Source organism: Eschrichtius robustus, chromosome 3, assembly GCF_028021215.1.
Source record: "Eschrichtius robustus isolate mEscRob2 chromosome 3, mEscRob2.pri, whole genome shotgun sequence".
Classification (NCBI taxonomy): Eukaryota; Metazoa; Chordata; class Mammalia; order Artiodactyla; family Eschrichtiidae; genus Eschrichtius; species Eschrichtius robustus.
This window is the reverse complement of record NC_090826.1, coordinates 12,060,406-12,073,456: the sequence shown is the minus strand read 5'-3', so window position 1 is coordinate 12,073,456 and position 13,051 is coordinate 12,060,406. Positions and strand designations below refer to the sequence as shown.

General features: G+C 50.4%; 1 protein-coding gene across 6 annotated transcripts in view; it reads right to left on the bottom strand.

Moving 5' to 3' along the window:
• The window catches only part of FHAD1 (forkhead associated phosphopeptide binding domain 1), a 150,152-nt gene that overhangs the window by 22,208 nt on the left and 114,893 nt on the right, over positions 1-13,051 (bottom strand). For 5 of the 6 annotated variants that reach the window (XR_011073460.1, XM_068538936.1, XM_068538940.1 and 2 more), the window contains 5 exons: positions 11,612-11,719; positions 7,090-7,263; positions 5,091-5,316; positions 3,441-3,525; positions 1,729-1,835 (listed from right to left, as the gene is read on the bottom strand). Coding sequence is in view for 5 of the 6 variants with exons in the window: in XM_068538936.1 (XP_068395037.1) it covers positions 1,729-1,835; positions 3,441-3,525; positions 5,091-5,316; positions 7,090-7,263; positions 11,612-11,719 (700 nt within the window). In the remaining variant the exon portion in view is untranslated. The remainder of the gene's footprint in view (positions 1-1,728; positions 1,836-3,440; positions 3,526-5,090; positions 5,317-7,089; positions 7,264-11,611; positions 11,720-13,051) is intronic. The other variant, XM_068538938.1, reaches the window with a different exon arrangement.

Below are 13,051 nucleotides of genomic sequence, written 5' to 3'. Positions count from 1 at the left end.
AGGCCTCTAAGAACCACGAGGCGGTCCATCCTCCAGGAATGCTCAGGGGGCTTCAGTAACGGCCAGGAGGTCTGCGTGCATCTTCCCCCCAAAAACAGCAAAATAGCCCACCGGCAATACCTTTCAGTGAGTGCTGGCGCCATGAGGCAGCCCGTGAGGCGCCTGCCCGGCCCCAGCTGTCAGGACCTGTGAGCCTGTGGCATTCTAGGTCACCTTCGGCTGCCTGCTCTGCATGTTTGCCTACGGCGTTCTAAGGCCTCTGGAGACTGCTCTGCTCGTGAGCCTGCCAGAGGCAACAGCCTCCAACCACGGACCGGTGGAGACAGGCTGGGGTACACAGCCCAGCTCCCTCCCACCCCAGGTGGCACCCTTGCGACCACACTGACCACACTGCAGTAGTAAGCTCGGTCCCCCACTGTGCCCGCTGACTGACAGCACAGCCGTTATCTGCTTTCTTCCCCCTCCTGTCTTACTTCACTTCCACTGCTGTTTTCCCTGGGATCATCTCTCAAGTAAACCACCTGCAGTGGAATTCTGGTCTTGGGGGTCTGCTTGTGGGAAAACCCAAAGTAAGACACCTACACTGGGACTTCCCTGGCGGTCCAGCCGCTAAGACTCCGCGCTTCCAGCGCAGGGGGCGAGGGTCTGATCCCCGGTCGGGGAACTAAGATCCCACATGCCACAGGGCCAGAAAAAAGACACCTACATTGCCTTGAATCTTCAAAGCAACCCTGCAAGGCAGTTCCTAGTAACACCCCCATGTCACAGGTGCAGAAACTGAGGTTCACAGAGGTCAAGGGACTTGCCTAAAGTCACCCAACTAATAAGCAGCAGACCCAGAACTGGGTCCAGCGCCTCCCCATTCTAGAACTGGACACTGTAGCCTCTCTCCCATGTGTTCTCATAACTTAGTATGGAAAAATCACTCTTTGAGAAATCCTGCCATAAAAGCCTTGGGGGTATCAGCTGGTCCAGACACAGGGAGCAAACACCACTGAAGGTCTGGGGTGCACACGGTTTGAGATGGGGACAAGAGGAGTGTTTCCTCCCTCCACCTCCCCAAACCTAGTTATACCCCCCGACTCCTGCCCTTTGGCTGGATGGAAGCTAGGGATGGGAAAAGAAGGCAGCTCTAAGAAGCAAGAAGAAGAGAGGCAAAAATAAAAGTTTGGGGAGAAGAAGGGTCAAGTAGGAATATTCAGCCAGACTTGTGTCCGTCCAGAAGAGAGCAGACCTCGGAGCTATTTCGCCCCTACTCTAGTGGTCTCTGACGTCCAAATCAACCCCGGGAGGCAGACGTGCTGCAGGTGTTTTTGCATCAGAGGAAGGAGAGGCCTGGTGGACACCTTACTTGAGGTCCCTAAGCTGTTGGGTGCTAGGACTTGTGCCGGCTGGCCTGCCCAGGGGCGCCCACGATTGACCCCCAAGCCTTTGCCCCCAGAGACAAATCCTCTGTGGTCATCAGAGATTCTCTCCGAAAAAGAAAGTTGCGTTTCCACACACAGGTCCAGAGTCATCTGAGAATGTTCCCTGTAGCCCCATATCAAATGGAATCAGTTCAACAGCCAGGATACAGCTCTTGCTGACCCTGAGCTAAGAGTACTGTGACAGCCCAGGAAATCAGGTTGAGTGGGATTTTTAATGCCCAGCTTTCCAACCCTTCAGACACGTTTCTTTCCTTTCTTGAGGTGGGTCAGGAAATCAAGTGACATGGGCAACTGTACCAACCTCTCAAATCTGACATTCGGCTATGGGCTTCAGTGAGGTTCTTCCTTAATCTCATGATGATCTCCTGCTGAGACAGGATTTCCTTCTGAGCGGTCAATAAATCCTCTCTGAAATTCACAGAAACAGACCAGGTCAGTTCAACTCAATCTCCGTGGTGTCTTGGGTGCCTGGAAGGGGCCAAGTACAAAGGCAAAGTGATGCCCAATCAGCGATGGTCCGTGCAATGCCAGTACCAGCAAGGGCAATAAGCACACTCTTTAAAAATTCTCAAAACAAAAATCCATTTTGATCCACCTTCATTACAAAGAAATACATGGAGACAGAACAAAGGATCCTGGCTGGGTTTGCTCTGAGGTTGAGATACAACTAATATGAAGATGAAAACTCTCGCTGCTCAAGCGTCTGTCAGCGTGAACCAATGCTCTTGTGGACTTTTGATCTTTGGTGCAAAGAGGAAGGAAGACTATTTTTGTGTGGGTTCAGGGATTCTTTGAGGACGAGGAAGAGGAGAGAGAAGAGGACGGTATGGCTTCCGTTCTCTCACCAGCTTCTTTTAATTCCTGATGGAGAGACGTGGTGCCACGTGAGTGACTGGTGCTCATGGGACCCTTTGCAGAAGTGTGGGCCCCGGGGCCCAGAAAATCAAGGAGGACACAGGGAGGGTGGGATGAGGGCAGCTCTTTGGCCCCATGCCCCAGAGGGCAGGACGTCTTTGGCACCATGACGATCAGGGTGGCTGACAGGGAAGCAGTGTTCCCTGGGAAGGGGCCCAGCGTGACAGCGGGAGAGGTGCCTTGAGGGGGGTTATGAGCAGGGGTGAGACACCCCAGCCCTGAGAGACGCATGCTGTGTGTGTGTGTCTGTCTGTCTATCTGTCTATCTACTCCTTGGCTATAACTCTTCCAACTTGAGGATGAAACTCTGCCTCAAGGGTGTCCACAGCTAAGGAAGTGGACCAGAGAAGAGTAACGTGATGCTGATTCCAGGTCGTGGCTACTGCTGTCTTTAGAGAGAGTTCTTTCTACCAGGAGGAGTCAGTTAGGAACTTTTCAGAACAGGGAGGCTGAGTATCTGAGTATCTTTGCCTTCTTGGGGTAAAACCCCTGTGACATTAGACTTTGGTAACTGGTATGTGGTGCAGGGCTCAGGCTGGTGGCTTGTCTTTTTCGAGAAACTTTCTGAATCCTTTCTCTGCATCACATTCCTGCCTACTGGTTTGTACACTGCTTGTCGGTGGCTTTCAGGATCTTTCCCATCCATGGATTTTGTTTCTCTGGAAACTGTCAGCTCTTTGCGGCTCCAGGTATGGACTTTTGGGTTGGGAGGGAGTTTCAAGGTCGTTTAGTCCAACCTCTTAACTTTTAACCATCTCCAGGACCCACTCCACCAAGTGGTCTCCACTGTTTGAAACCTGCTTATAATACCCAGGAAGGCACTTGCCTCGAGCAGGTACTTGGGAAAAGTAGCCAATCATAGCGTTAGCTGGCATTCATGTACCTCATCTCACAAGCAGGGAAGCCGAGGCACAGGAGGTGACGTGACCTGCCCGGGGCCACACACCTGGAGAGTGTTGAGTTGGAATTTGAACATGCTTGAGAAACTAAACTAAAGGGATCGAAAAACTCAAATAGCAGCAAGAACAGCCCAGACTCAACTCCTTTTTGCAGACTCTGACAACGTGGCCAGAAGCAGGGGTCCGGTCGGGTACTCACATCAGGTGTTCACACACTGCGTCTTTGGCGGTGCTCTCCACCGGAGGTGCTGCCACAGTGTCTTGCTGTGTTCCCCTCTCCTGGGCTGAATCAGAGGGACAGGCCAGTGTCATCACAGTCCTACAAGATGGATGTCTTCCTTCCCCTTTGCTTGTCAACACACCTATGTCTTTCTCAACTTACAAAGCTTCCCTATGCCCCCAGCCCTCTCCACCTAATGGGGACCAACGTGTGTTCTGTGTCACAGGCTGCCGCCTCCCGCCGCACCACGTATGAGCTCATGAAATCTTCCCAGCTGCTCTCTAAGGCAGGGATCGCTGACTCCATTGAAAGACGAGGAGATGGGCGCAGGAGGGGCGGGACCTGCCGGTGACCACTCAGCTAAGCGGTGAGAGGTGGAGCCTTAACCCCTGGGTCGCACCTCCTGCCCTATTTCCTGCTCTCCGCTCAGACAGGAGTCTCGTCCTGTCCTCACCTCCCGCTTACTCCTCAGCCCACTGCCTTCCAGTTTCCGCCCTCACCCTCAGTTCACCCACTCATTCATTCGTTTGACAGATGCTTAGGGAGCATCTGCTTGATGGCACGCATGGATCTAAGAGCGGGGTGACAAAGATGTAGTCGCTCTCGGGCCCCAGCTGAAACATCCCCCCTCCGACCTGGACTTGGGCTGGGAGACTGAGTCCCCCCGCCGTGCCCGTGCCGGGGTGCCCTGTCCATCCTGGGGCCCCTGTCAGGGCAGTGATTTGGCTAGCTGCCTGGCCTGTCCATTGCTGAACCCCCATTGCCTAGAATGAGCTTGGGACATAATAGATGATCAGTTATGCATGTTGAGTGAATGAATCCGTGAGGTGAGCCCTGACAGCTTGTCAACTGGCTTGAGACTAGGACCAGGGTTCTCAACCAGTGGGGAGTTTATCCTGAAGGGGACATTTGGCCATGTCTGGAGATATTTTTGGTTGTCGCACTGGGGTGGGGTCGGGTGCTACTGGCCTCCAGTGGGCAGAGGCCGGGGACACTGCTCAGCACCCTAAGTGCACAGGACGGCCCCCAACCAAGAGCTCTCCAGCCCAAATGGCAATACCAGTGCCGAGGATGAGAAAGCCTGGCCCGAGGCCTCTACTTCCAGAACTCTCTTCCAAGAGCTCACTGTCTTTAGTTTTACGCATCACCTTGGTCATTCAGGGCGAAGAAGTGCTCACAACTCTTGAGTTCTTTCTTTAGCCTCTTTTTTTTTTTTTTTTTTTTAAAGAGATAAACCCCAGCTGGTTATGAAAGTGCATTAGACAAAGTCGCAAATTGCTGATGGCAGAGAGATGCCTTTGAAAGGCCCCTGCACGGGACGATTCCATGTGGAAAAGATGATTCCCGTTGTGCTGCTCTGACACCCCTAACAGCCCTGGCAGCCTGTGCCCCTCGCTGGCTGACTGGCTCAGCACAAAGGCTGTCCCTGCTCATTGCTGTTACTTCTGTTGAACCTGGGCCTTGAGGGCGCCTAACCTTGCTGTGTAACAAGAAGAAAAGGCCTCCAGACAATAGAGGAGCTTTTAAATGAGGCGCAGACTTTTCTTGTGCATCGGCCTAGGGGGACCCACAGGGTCATCAGAACCTGCCCTGAACACTAAGATTTCCTCGGCGTCTCTTTGGACCAACCTGGGTCATTGTCCTTCAACGTTGCAATCTCTCCTTCTATTTTTTTATGGTGTTCGGTCACTTTCTGGAGTCTTTCTTCAAGACTCACAATCGTCTGGGAGTGCTGTTTGATTTGCTCCTTGTATTCCATGATCTGTTTTTCAAATCCGTGCTTCTGTGATTCCTGTTCTTCTTGGAGGGCCCTTACTGTGTGCTGTTGCAGCTGCATCTGCTCCTCCATCGTGATCTGGGAAAATGGACATGGTTAACATGATCTTGGGAGCTGGATAAGAGGACGATAACAACAATAACAACATGGGCCCCCTGCACCCACCAGCACCAAGCTCCGCCCCACCCCAGGACCTTTGCACATGCCGTTCCCTCTGCACGGTACAATCCTCCCCCAGCTCCTCGCATGGCTGACTCCTCATGTGACAGGCCTCAGGTCCAATGTCACCTCCTCAGAGAGGCCCTCCCTGACTGCCTATCTGAAGGAGACATCATCCTGTTTTATTTCCCCTGAGGCACTTGTCACCATCTGAATGATCTCATGTCTTTATTTCTCGCTCCCACTGGAATGTAAGCTCCATGAGAGCAGAAACTTACCCTTTCTTATTTACCAATATCCCACAGCATCAGTGTCTAGATCCCTGCCACAGCATCTAGACCCAGATGCTCAGTAAGTATTGGTTGAATTAATGAGTGAACAATTTTATAAGAGAAAAGTGAATGAATTTGTAGTTCTTAAAAACAAAAATGATCAGTGGTCCCCTGATGGTGAGTCAGAACCTTACCTGTGACCGCCCCCCCCTTCCTCCCCTCTCGGGATGACGTCATTCTCCTGCTACCTGGATGACGTCATCCTCCTCCTCCTGATTCCCTTAACACATTGAGCCTCTGATCTTCTCCAGATGCGTAAAGTCTCTGCCTGAGACGCTCACACGCTTCCGCTCTCTCAACAATCACTCCACCAAGGCTATCTTCCAAATTTTGTTCCCATGTCTTGCTTCCTGCCCCAAATCTATTTTTTTGCCCCACCAAAAGTTTGGGCAACTTTTGAACTTGGTACTCCACCCTCGTCTCAGTCTGAATTCTTCACCTTCTCCAGAAGACAGCCCCTCTCCCACAAGAGACCCCCCCCCCCCACCACCACAAACCCCGACCCCCATCTTTCCAGCATCTCCACCGTGTGCCGTCAGCTCGCCCGGTGCCCTGGCTCCAAGCTCGCCCGCCTCCTTTGGCTTCTCCCTCTCCTCAGTACTCCTGTCCTGTCAATCAGTTGTCAAGTCCTGCCATTTCTCTGGTCACTCTCGCCAGAGCGGTTCCTTCCTTCCCCTCCTCTGCTGCCCCGAGTGTCCAGGTCCTATGATTCAGTACTAGAGCAACGACGTGCCACGCCCTGAGCTGGTGTCTCCAAGTCCAGTCCCACTCAGGTTCACTCTGTGCACTTCTGCCAGGTCAGTCCTCATCACCTCCTTGTCAACAGACCTATCTGGTCAATGTATGAAGGACAGGCGAGTGCAATATTGAGCCCTGCTGGTGGAGGGCCTTGAATGCTGAGATAAAATGGAAAAACATTACCTTAACGTCTGAGGAATAGTCACTGATCCCTAAATTCTGGCGCTGCTCAGGGCTTCAGCCTGATCCTGTGAGGACCCCGAGTTACAACATCTTAGAAGACCCTGGACAGAGGGCGTCATCATAGCTTCTGTTTACCTTTTGTACTAAACTAATGCTTCTCAGCAGAGGGTGATTTTACCCTGCCAAAGACATTTGGCAAAGTTGGAAGACATTTTTGGTTGTCACAACTGGGGAGGAGGGTGCCACTGGCATCTTGTGGGTACAGAACAGGGATGCTATTACACATCCTATAAGGCACAGGACAGGAGAAAGAATTACCCCACCCGGAACATCAACAGTGCAGAGGCTGAGAACCCCTGGTCTAAACCACGCATCCTCATGGCATCGTGATCTTGCATTGAAGGGAAAATTCTCCCGTCCCCAGAAGGCACCGACTTACCATTTTCGTCTTGGCAGTTTCCAGTTCAGCCAATGTTTCACTTAATTTCATGGTGAGGCTCTCTGCTTTTAGACTTTCAGCCGTCTTTGTTTTCTGAGTCTTTTCTACCATGGCCAGTGCATCATTTAATTTATTATTTAAAATGTCTTCTTTTTGCATTTTTAAATCTATTTCCTAGACAAACAGCAAACATCAAATTAACAGAAATTCAGGTATAAATATTTACCCTAGCCTCCCCCTCCCCTGTTTTCAGAGAGGAAGTGACCTCTGTTCTGGTATTGTTCTGTTGATCCTTTTAAAGTCCAAAGTCCATGCTTCCTCTGGAAGGTTCCAATGATTACAGAACTCTTTTTTTTATATGCAGCTGAGATCTGTCTACTTGAGATTTCTGGTCTCTGAGCTCAGTTCTGTCACCTGGAGCTCATTGAACAAGTTTTATTTCTCTTTTATGAGACAGCCCTTTAAATATTTGAGGAGGGCTGTCATGTCTCTCCCTAAATCTATTTTCCAGGATAAATGTGCCAAGTTCCTTCACCCCTTCGTCACAGGACCTGCCTTCAGGACACTCCTCCATCTTCCTCTGTGGCTTCGGCCCTGGGATGACCTCCCCTCGTCCCGTGGGGCCCCGGCAAGATTGGACTCTGGTCGCCGTGTCCTCAACACCTTCTCCCTCCTCCCGGGACCCATTCTTTCGATCTTTGTCAAAATTCTACTCTCCTCCTTGGGTCCATGCTCCAACACTGTGGAATGTGGGCTTCGTGACAGGCACTGTGCTGGGGCTGGACGGACTTTATTTATTTATTTGACTTCATTTTTTAGAGCAGTTTTAGGTTCACAGTAAAACTGAGCAGAAAGTACAGAGTTTCCATGGAACTCCTGCCCCCATCACATGCACAGACCCCTCCACTGTCAACATCCGCACCGGACTGGTACATTTCTTACACTGATGAACTTGCCTCCACACATCACGATCACCCAAAATCCATAGTTTACGTTAGGGTTCACTCTTGGTATTGCACATTCTGTGGGTTTGGACAAATGTACAGTGACATGTGTCCACCATTATAGTATCATCCAGAATAGTTTTACTGCCCTAAAAACCCTACGTATTCCATCTGTTCACCACCCCCCACAACCAATCCCTGATCTTTTTACTGTCGCCATAGTTCTGCCTTTTCCAGAATGTCATATAGTCGGAATCATACTGCATGTAGCCTTTACATGAACATTATTTAATCCAATCTAAAATATATTCTTGAGGTGCAGTGCTGGGCATTCCCAGACTCTGTTGGGGGTAGTGAAAACTGGTATGACCTTTCTGGAGGGTCATTTGGGAACGTGTATCATGAGCCTGAAAATGCTCATATCCTGTGACCCAGTGATTCCACTTTTGGAGATGTATCTTAAGGATATAACTACACACGCGCACAAAGCCCGGTGCGAAGGGCTGTTCAGCTAAGCATTTTTTACTTCAGTGAAAGTGAGATACAGCCCAGTGCCCGAGGGGAAACGAATCGGGGTTCACCCAACACAGTGCAAACCCAGGTCATCCTTTACTGGCAGGTTGTAGAAGAAAGTTCAATGACATGTGGACATACTTGTAATATGTTAAGTCGATACACAGCGTGCACAGTATAACAGTGTAAATCACTTTGTAACAAATCGATATTTGTCGATCAACATATAGCTGGTCCGGAAGGAATCACATCAAAATGTCACTAGTGGTAACTGCTCAGTGGAATCATGAGTGAGTTTCCATATTTTTCAGAATTTCTAGAGCAAACAGGTGCTCCTCTTACACTTGGGAAAGGAAACTGATTTTTTTTTTTTTTTCCGGAAACAAAACAAAACATGATTCTCATCATGTGATGCCTGCGACCCTCATCTGGGAGAAGCTTCATTCTCTCGGTACCGTCACTGAACTCTCTCTGTTCTTATTTGGGATCTTGACGTGGTCGTTACTGTTGAGAAATCCCATTGCAGACAGTGTGCAGACCTGCCTGAAGGAGGCGCTCCCTGGGGTCCGTGGCAGGCACACCACAGAGCAGTGACGCTCCAGCTGTCCCAGGGAATCCACAACAAACTGAGATGGCTTCGTAGCTGGGCCAGAACACGCTGCCTGGCATCTTTGCTCCTTGCCAGCTACTCAGCAGCTTACTCAAGATCAGTGTTCCGGCGGGTCTGAATTAGTTTCTCTTCTCCCCTCTCTCCTCTTTTTCTCACATAAATCCTGTTTTCACCGGTGTAGATGAAATCAGTCTTTTGAATGCTCTTCCCTGTGTACAAGTAAAACAGCATGCAAATAAGCAACTCTACGTCTGAGTGGGTCTTTGACCTTGTACTTCCTTGGTCTTTCCTGGTAAATGGCGAGTCCCCGGGGACAGAGTCCCGTTTCTCCTCGTCTGGTGTGATGCCACCAGCCTGCCTTGAAGGTTGTTGCGAGACCTTGCCCTCTGGTGTCACCGTTGTTTTCTCTAAGGTGGTCGTTGACATGCTGTTGGTTGCATTATAGAGCCTCCTCTGTGATGACCCTGAGGATACGTGCTCTCTGGGTCCAGCACCCAGAATGGTCTCATTTCCAGGAGCACTTGGTCCAGTTTTGCTTGTGAACTACACAACCTTTCACTGTAACTGCTGGAATAAAAACTGTGACCCATTCATTGATTTCATAATACACACTTTTTTTTTTTCTTTTTTCTTTTGCATTAGTCTCATTCCTAATCCATTTTCTGCCCTGAATAATCTACTTTAAAACTCTAATTTCTCCTTTTCTCCTACCCCTAATTGAAGTACTGTGTGGAAGAGCCATGGTGAATCACTGGGGAAACAAGGCTGTGTGTAGAGATGGCCCCTCTTGGGCTCTCTCTCGGCCTGCAGCGTCCGCCTGCCCACGGGGAGTCCTGCACAGGTGCATCAGCCCAGAGCTGACAAGTCTTGCATCACTTCACCCAGCTCTGCTCTGCTTCCTCTGGAGATGCTCCAATTGGTCAAGGCCCCTCTTAAAGTGGTGCCCGGGACTGATATGTAATCCAGATGTGCTTTACTGGCACTAGTCTTCCTGGAGTAGCCTTGTTCCAAGAGCACCAGCTCCACTTGGGCTGCTTGTTAAAAATGCAGATTCCTGAGTCCACCCTACAGACAGTGAATCAAAATTTCTGGGGGCGAAGCCCCGGGATCGGGCGTTTAAAACAAACCCCCCCAGGGGACTTCGCTGGCGGTCTGGTGGTTAAGACTCCACGCTTCCACTGCAAGGAGCATGGGTTTGATCCCTGGTTGGGGAACTAAGATCCCGCATGCTGCGTGGCGCAGCCAAATAAAGAAAAATAAAAAAGAAAGAAAAAGAAGAAGAAGAAAAAAATAACCCCCCAGTGATTCTACGTATGCTAATGTTTGGGAACCTTTCTTTGAAGAAAACGACCTAAGATCGATGTGAATAGACCTAAAGATCTGTTTAGTCCCATCTGGTCTACTTATTTATTTATTTGGCTGCATCGGATCTTTGTTGCGGTATGTGGGATCTTTCGTTGCAGTGAGAGGGCTCTTCGTGATGGCGTGCGAGCTCCTCTCTAGTTGTGGCGTGTGGGCTCTAGCGCGTGCGGGCCTAGTTGCCCTGCGGCATGTGGGATCTTAGTTCCCCGACCAGGGATTAAACCCGTGTTCCCTGCATTGGAAGGCAGATTCTTAACCATTGGACCACCGGGGAAGTCCCAGCCCCATCTGGTCTTGAAAATCCTTTGAAATTGTATTTACCTGTATTTAAATTTAACCCACTATTGTCAGGTTGTGTGTTTATCATGTGCCTTGACTTCTGAGATATCGGCTTGCGTGTGTGTGTGTGTGTGTGTGTGTGTGTGTGTATGTGTGTCTTGTACTGTTGGGACCCAGGAGGGGTGAATTCAGTCCTCCAGCTTAGAGGTGCCTAAGACAGGGTCCTGTGCAACAACTTCTGCTTCTACTGCATCTCCTACTCCCAGTAATAATCGTAAACGTGGTTTGATTATGAAGGTGATGATAGCGATGATGACAGATTCTGGTGGAGAAATAGCACCAAGGCGATCAGACATTCAGACATCTATATCCTGCCGCCCCCTCTGTGACCCCGGGCAGCTGAGCCCACACCAAGCTCAAGGATATAGAGAGGAGGGGTGATGATGAGAAGTCCTGGAGTCAGGTAGTCCTGGGTTCAGATTCTGCCCCTCCCCTTCCTGGCTGTGAGATAATAATAATAATAATAATAACAACAACAACAACAACAATAATAAAACATGCAGCATTCACTGAGTGCCAGGTGCTTGTCCCTGTGTATGTTAGCAATCAAGCCTCACAGCTCCATGAGGCTGATCTATTGGATCATCTGTATTTCATAAGTGGGGACACCAAGGCACAGAGGTGGCAACTCCTGCCTAATGTCCCACAGCCAGGGGGTGGCAGAGGTAGGATCTGAGCCCAGACCGCCTGCCCCCAGAGCCTGGTGCTCAGCCATGCCGGCTACTCCGTGTCTCTTCCTCTTTGAGACTCATACCTCCTTCTGCTTGGTTATGCGGTTCTCCAGATCTTGCACCTTTTTCTTTTCCTTCTCTATGGCCTCCTTCGCTTTGTGTTTCTCGTAGGCGATGCTGTTCTCTGAAATCTGGAAGTCAACAACAAGCGGCTTGAGGGTGTGTGCACGAGAAAGGAAGGGAAGTGACACGGCAAGGGGAAGCCAGGATGAGTCATCGTTGACACCAGTGAGTCAGGGTTTGGGAGCGAGAGCTCAAGGGACAGGATGCTCGCTGGAGAGAGAGGTGAGGAGGGTGGCGTGCCCAGCACGGTGAGAACCCGCAAGTCACGTCTTGGTTAGCTGTGTCCTTAAAAGAGAGAGTTATTCATCTTTCAGGATTTCTGGGCTGGTGTTCAGGAAGTGACAGGCTGGTGAGTGTTCAGGTCAAGGCATTTGGCGCTGAGCCGCGAACTAAGCTACTAAACGGACAGGTGATGGCACCAGTGTGGTCCCTTGTTGGGAAGTACCTGGCCTCTTGGGAGGTGGGGCAGGAGAGGCAAAGCGCAGGGGTGGGGGGGCGGGAGGGGTTGGGGGGAGACACCTCCTGTGCCAGCAGGCCTGACGCCTGTGGCTTCAAAGGACACTGGCGGTCTCTCTCCAGCCTACAAAGGCTGGCATCCAGAAATTGAGGCCCAGGACAGTTTGGGACTGAGAACATGTACCCCACAGACACGGTGATGGGGAGGGGATTGGAGCCCAGCCTCACCTACACAAGCCCCAGGAGGGAAACAGCCAGAGTAGGGTCGAGAAACTCTATTTGCAGTTGTTGAAACTCTTGTAGTTATGCCTCCCGTACAAATATAAAGTTCACAAGAATAACATTTTAATGAAATAAATAATTTATATATGCATAAACAAAAGACTGGAAAGCTATGTACCAAAATATAAATAATGGCTATTTGGGGGGAGTTGAGATTATGGTAATTTATATTTTCTTCTTTTCACTGGTGTGTATCTTCTAAATTTTCTTTAGTGAACGTGCATTATTGGGTAAAAAGAAAAACTACTGACATTGCTATACTTTGCGGGTGGGTGGCCCTGGAGAAAAGACGATCTTCCCGACAGCCTTGCTGTTCTAGCATTGCGTCCTGGGCCTCCATCCCCCCTGCCCTGCTCTGCACACGGGCCTCCCCGCCCCACCTGGGCTCTGACTCTCTTCCCTGCATGGGCTTGGCATTTTCCCACTGCCAAGTCTGCCTAAGACTGTCCAGACCCCACCCTGCCAGTCTGCGTCCTGCCTGATGTAAGAGGCCACATGCCCCGTGGGAGGGCTCCCTCCCTTCTCTTATTCTGCGCCGCTTGGCAAATTACAAATGAAAATGATGATGATGATGATATTGCCCACTCTCTAAATTCTGCAACACGAGCGCCTGCACCGTGCGCTGAACGCGAGCCCCCAGGTGGCATCTGCCCCCCATTTAG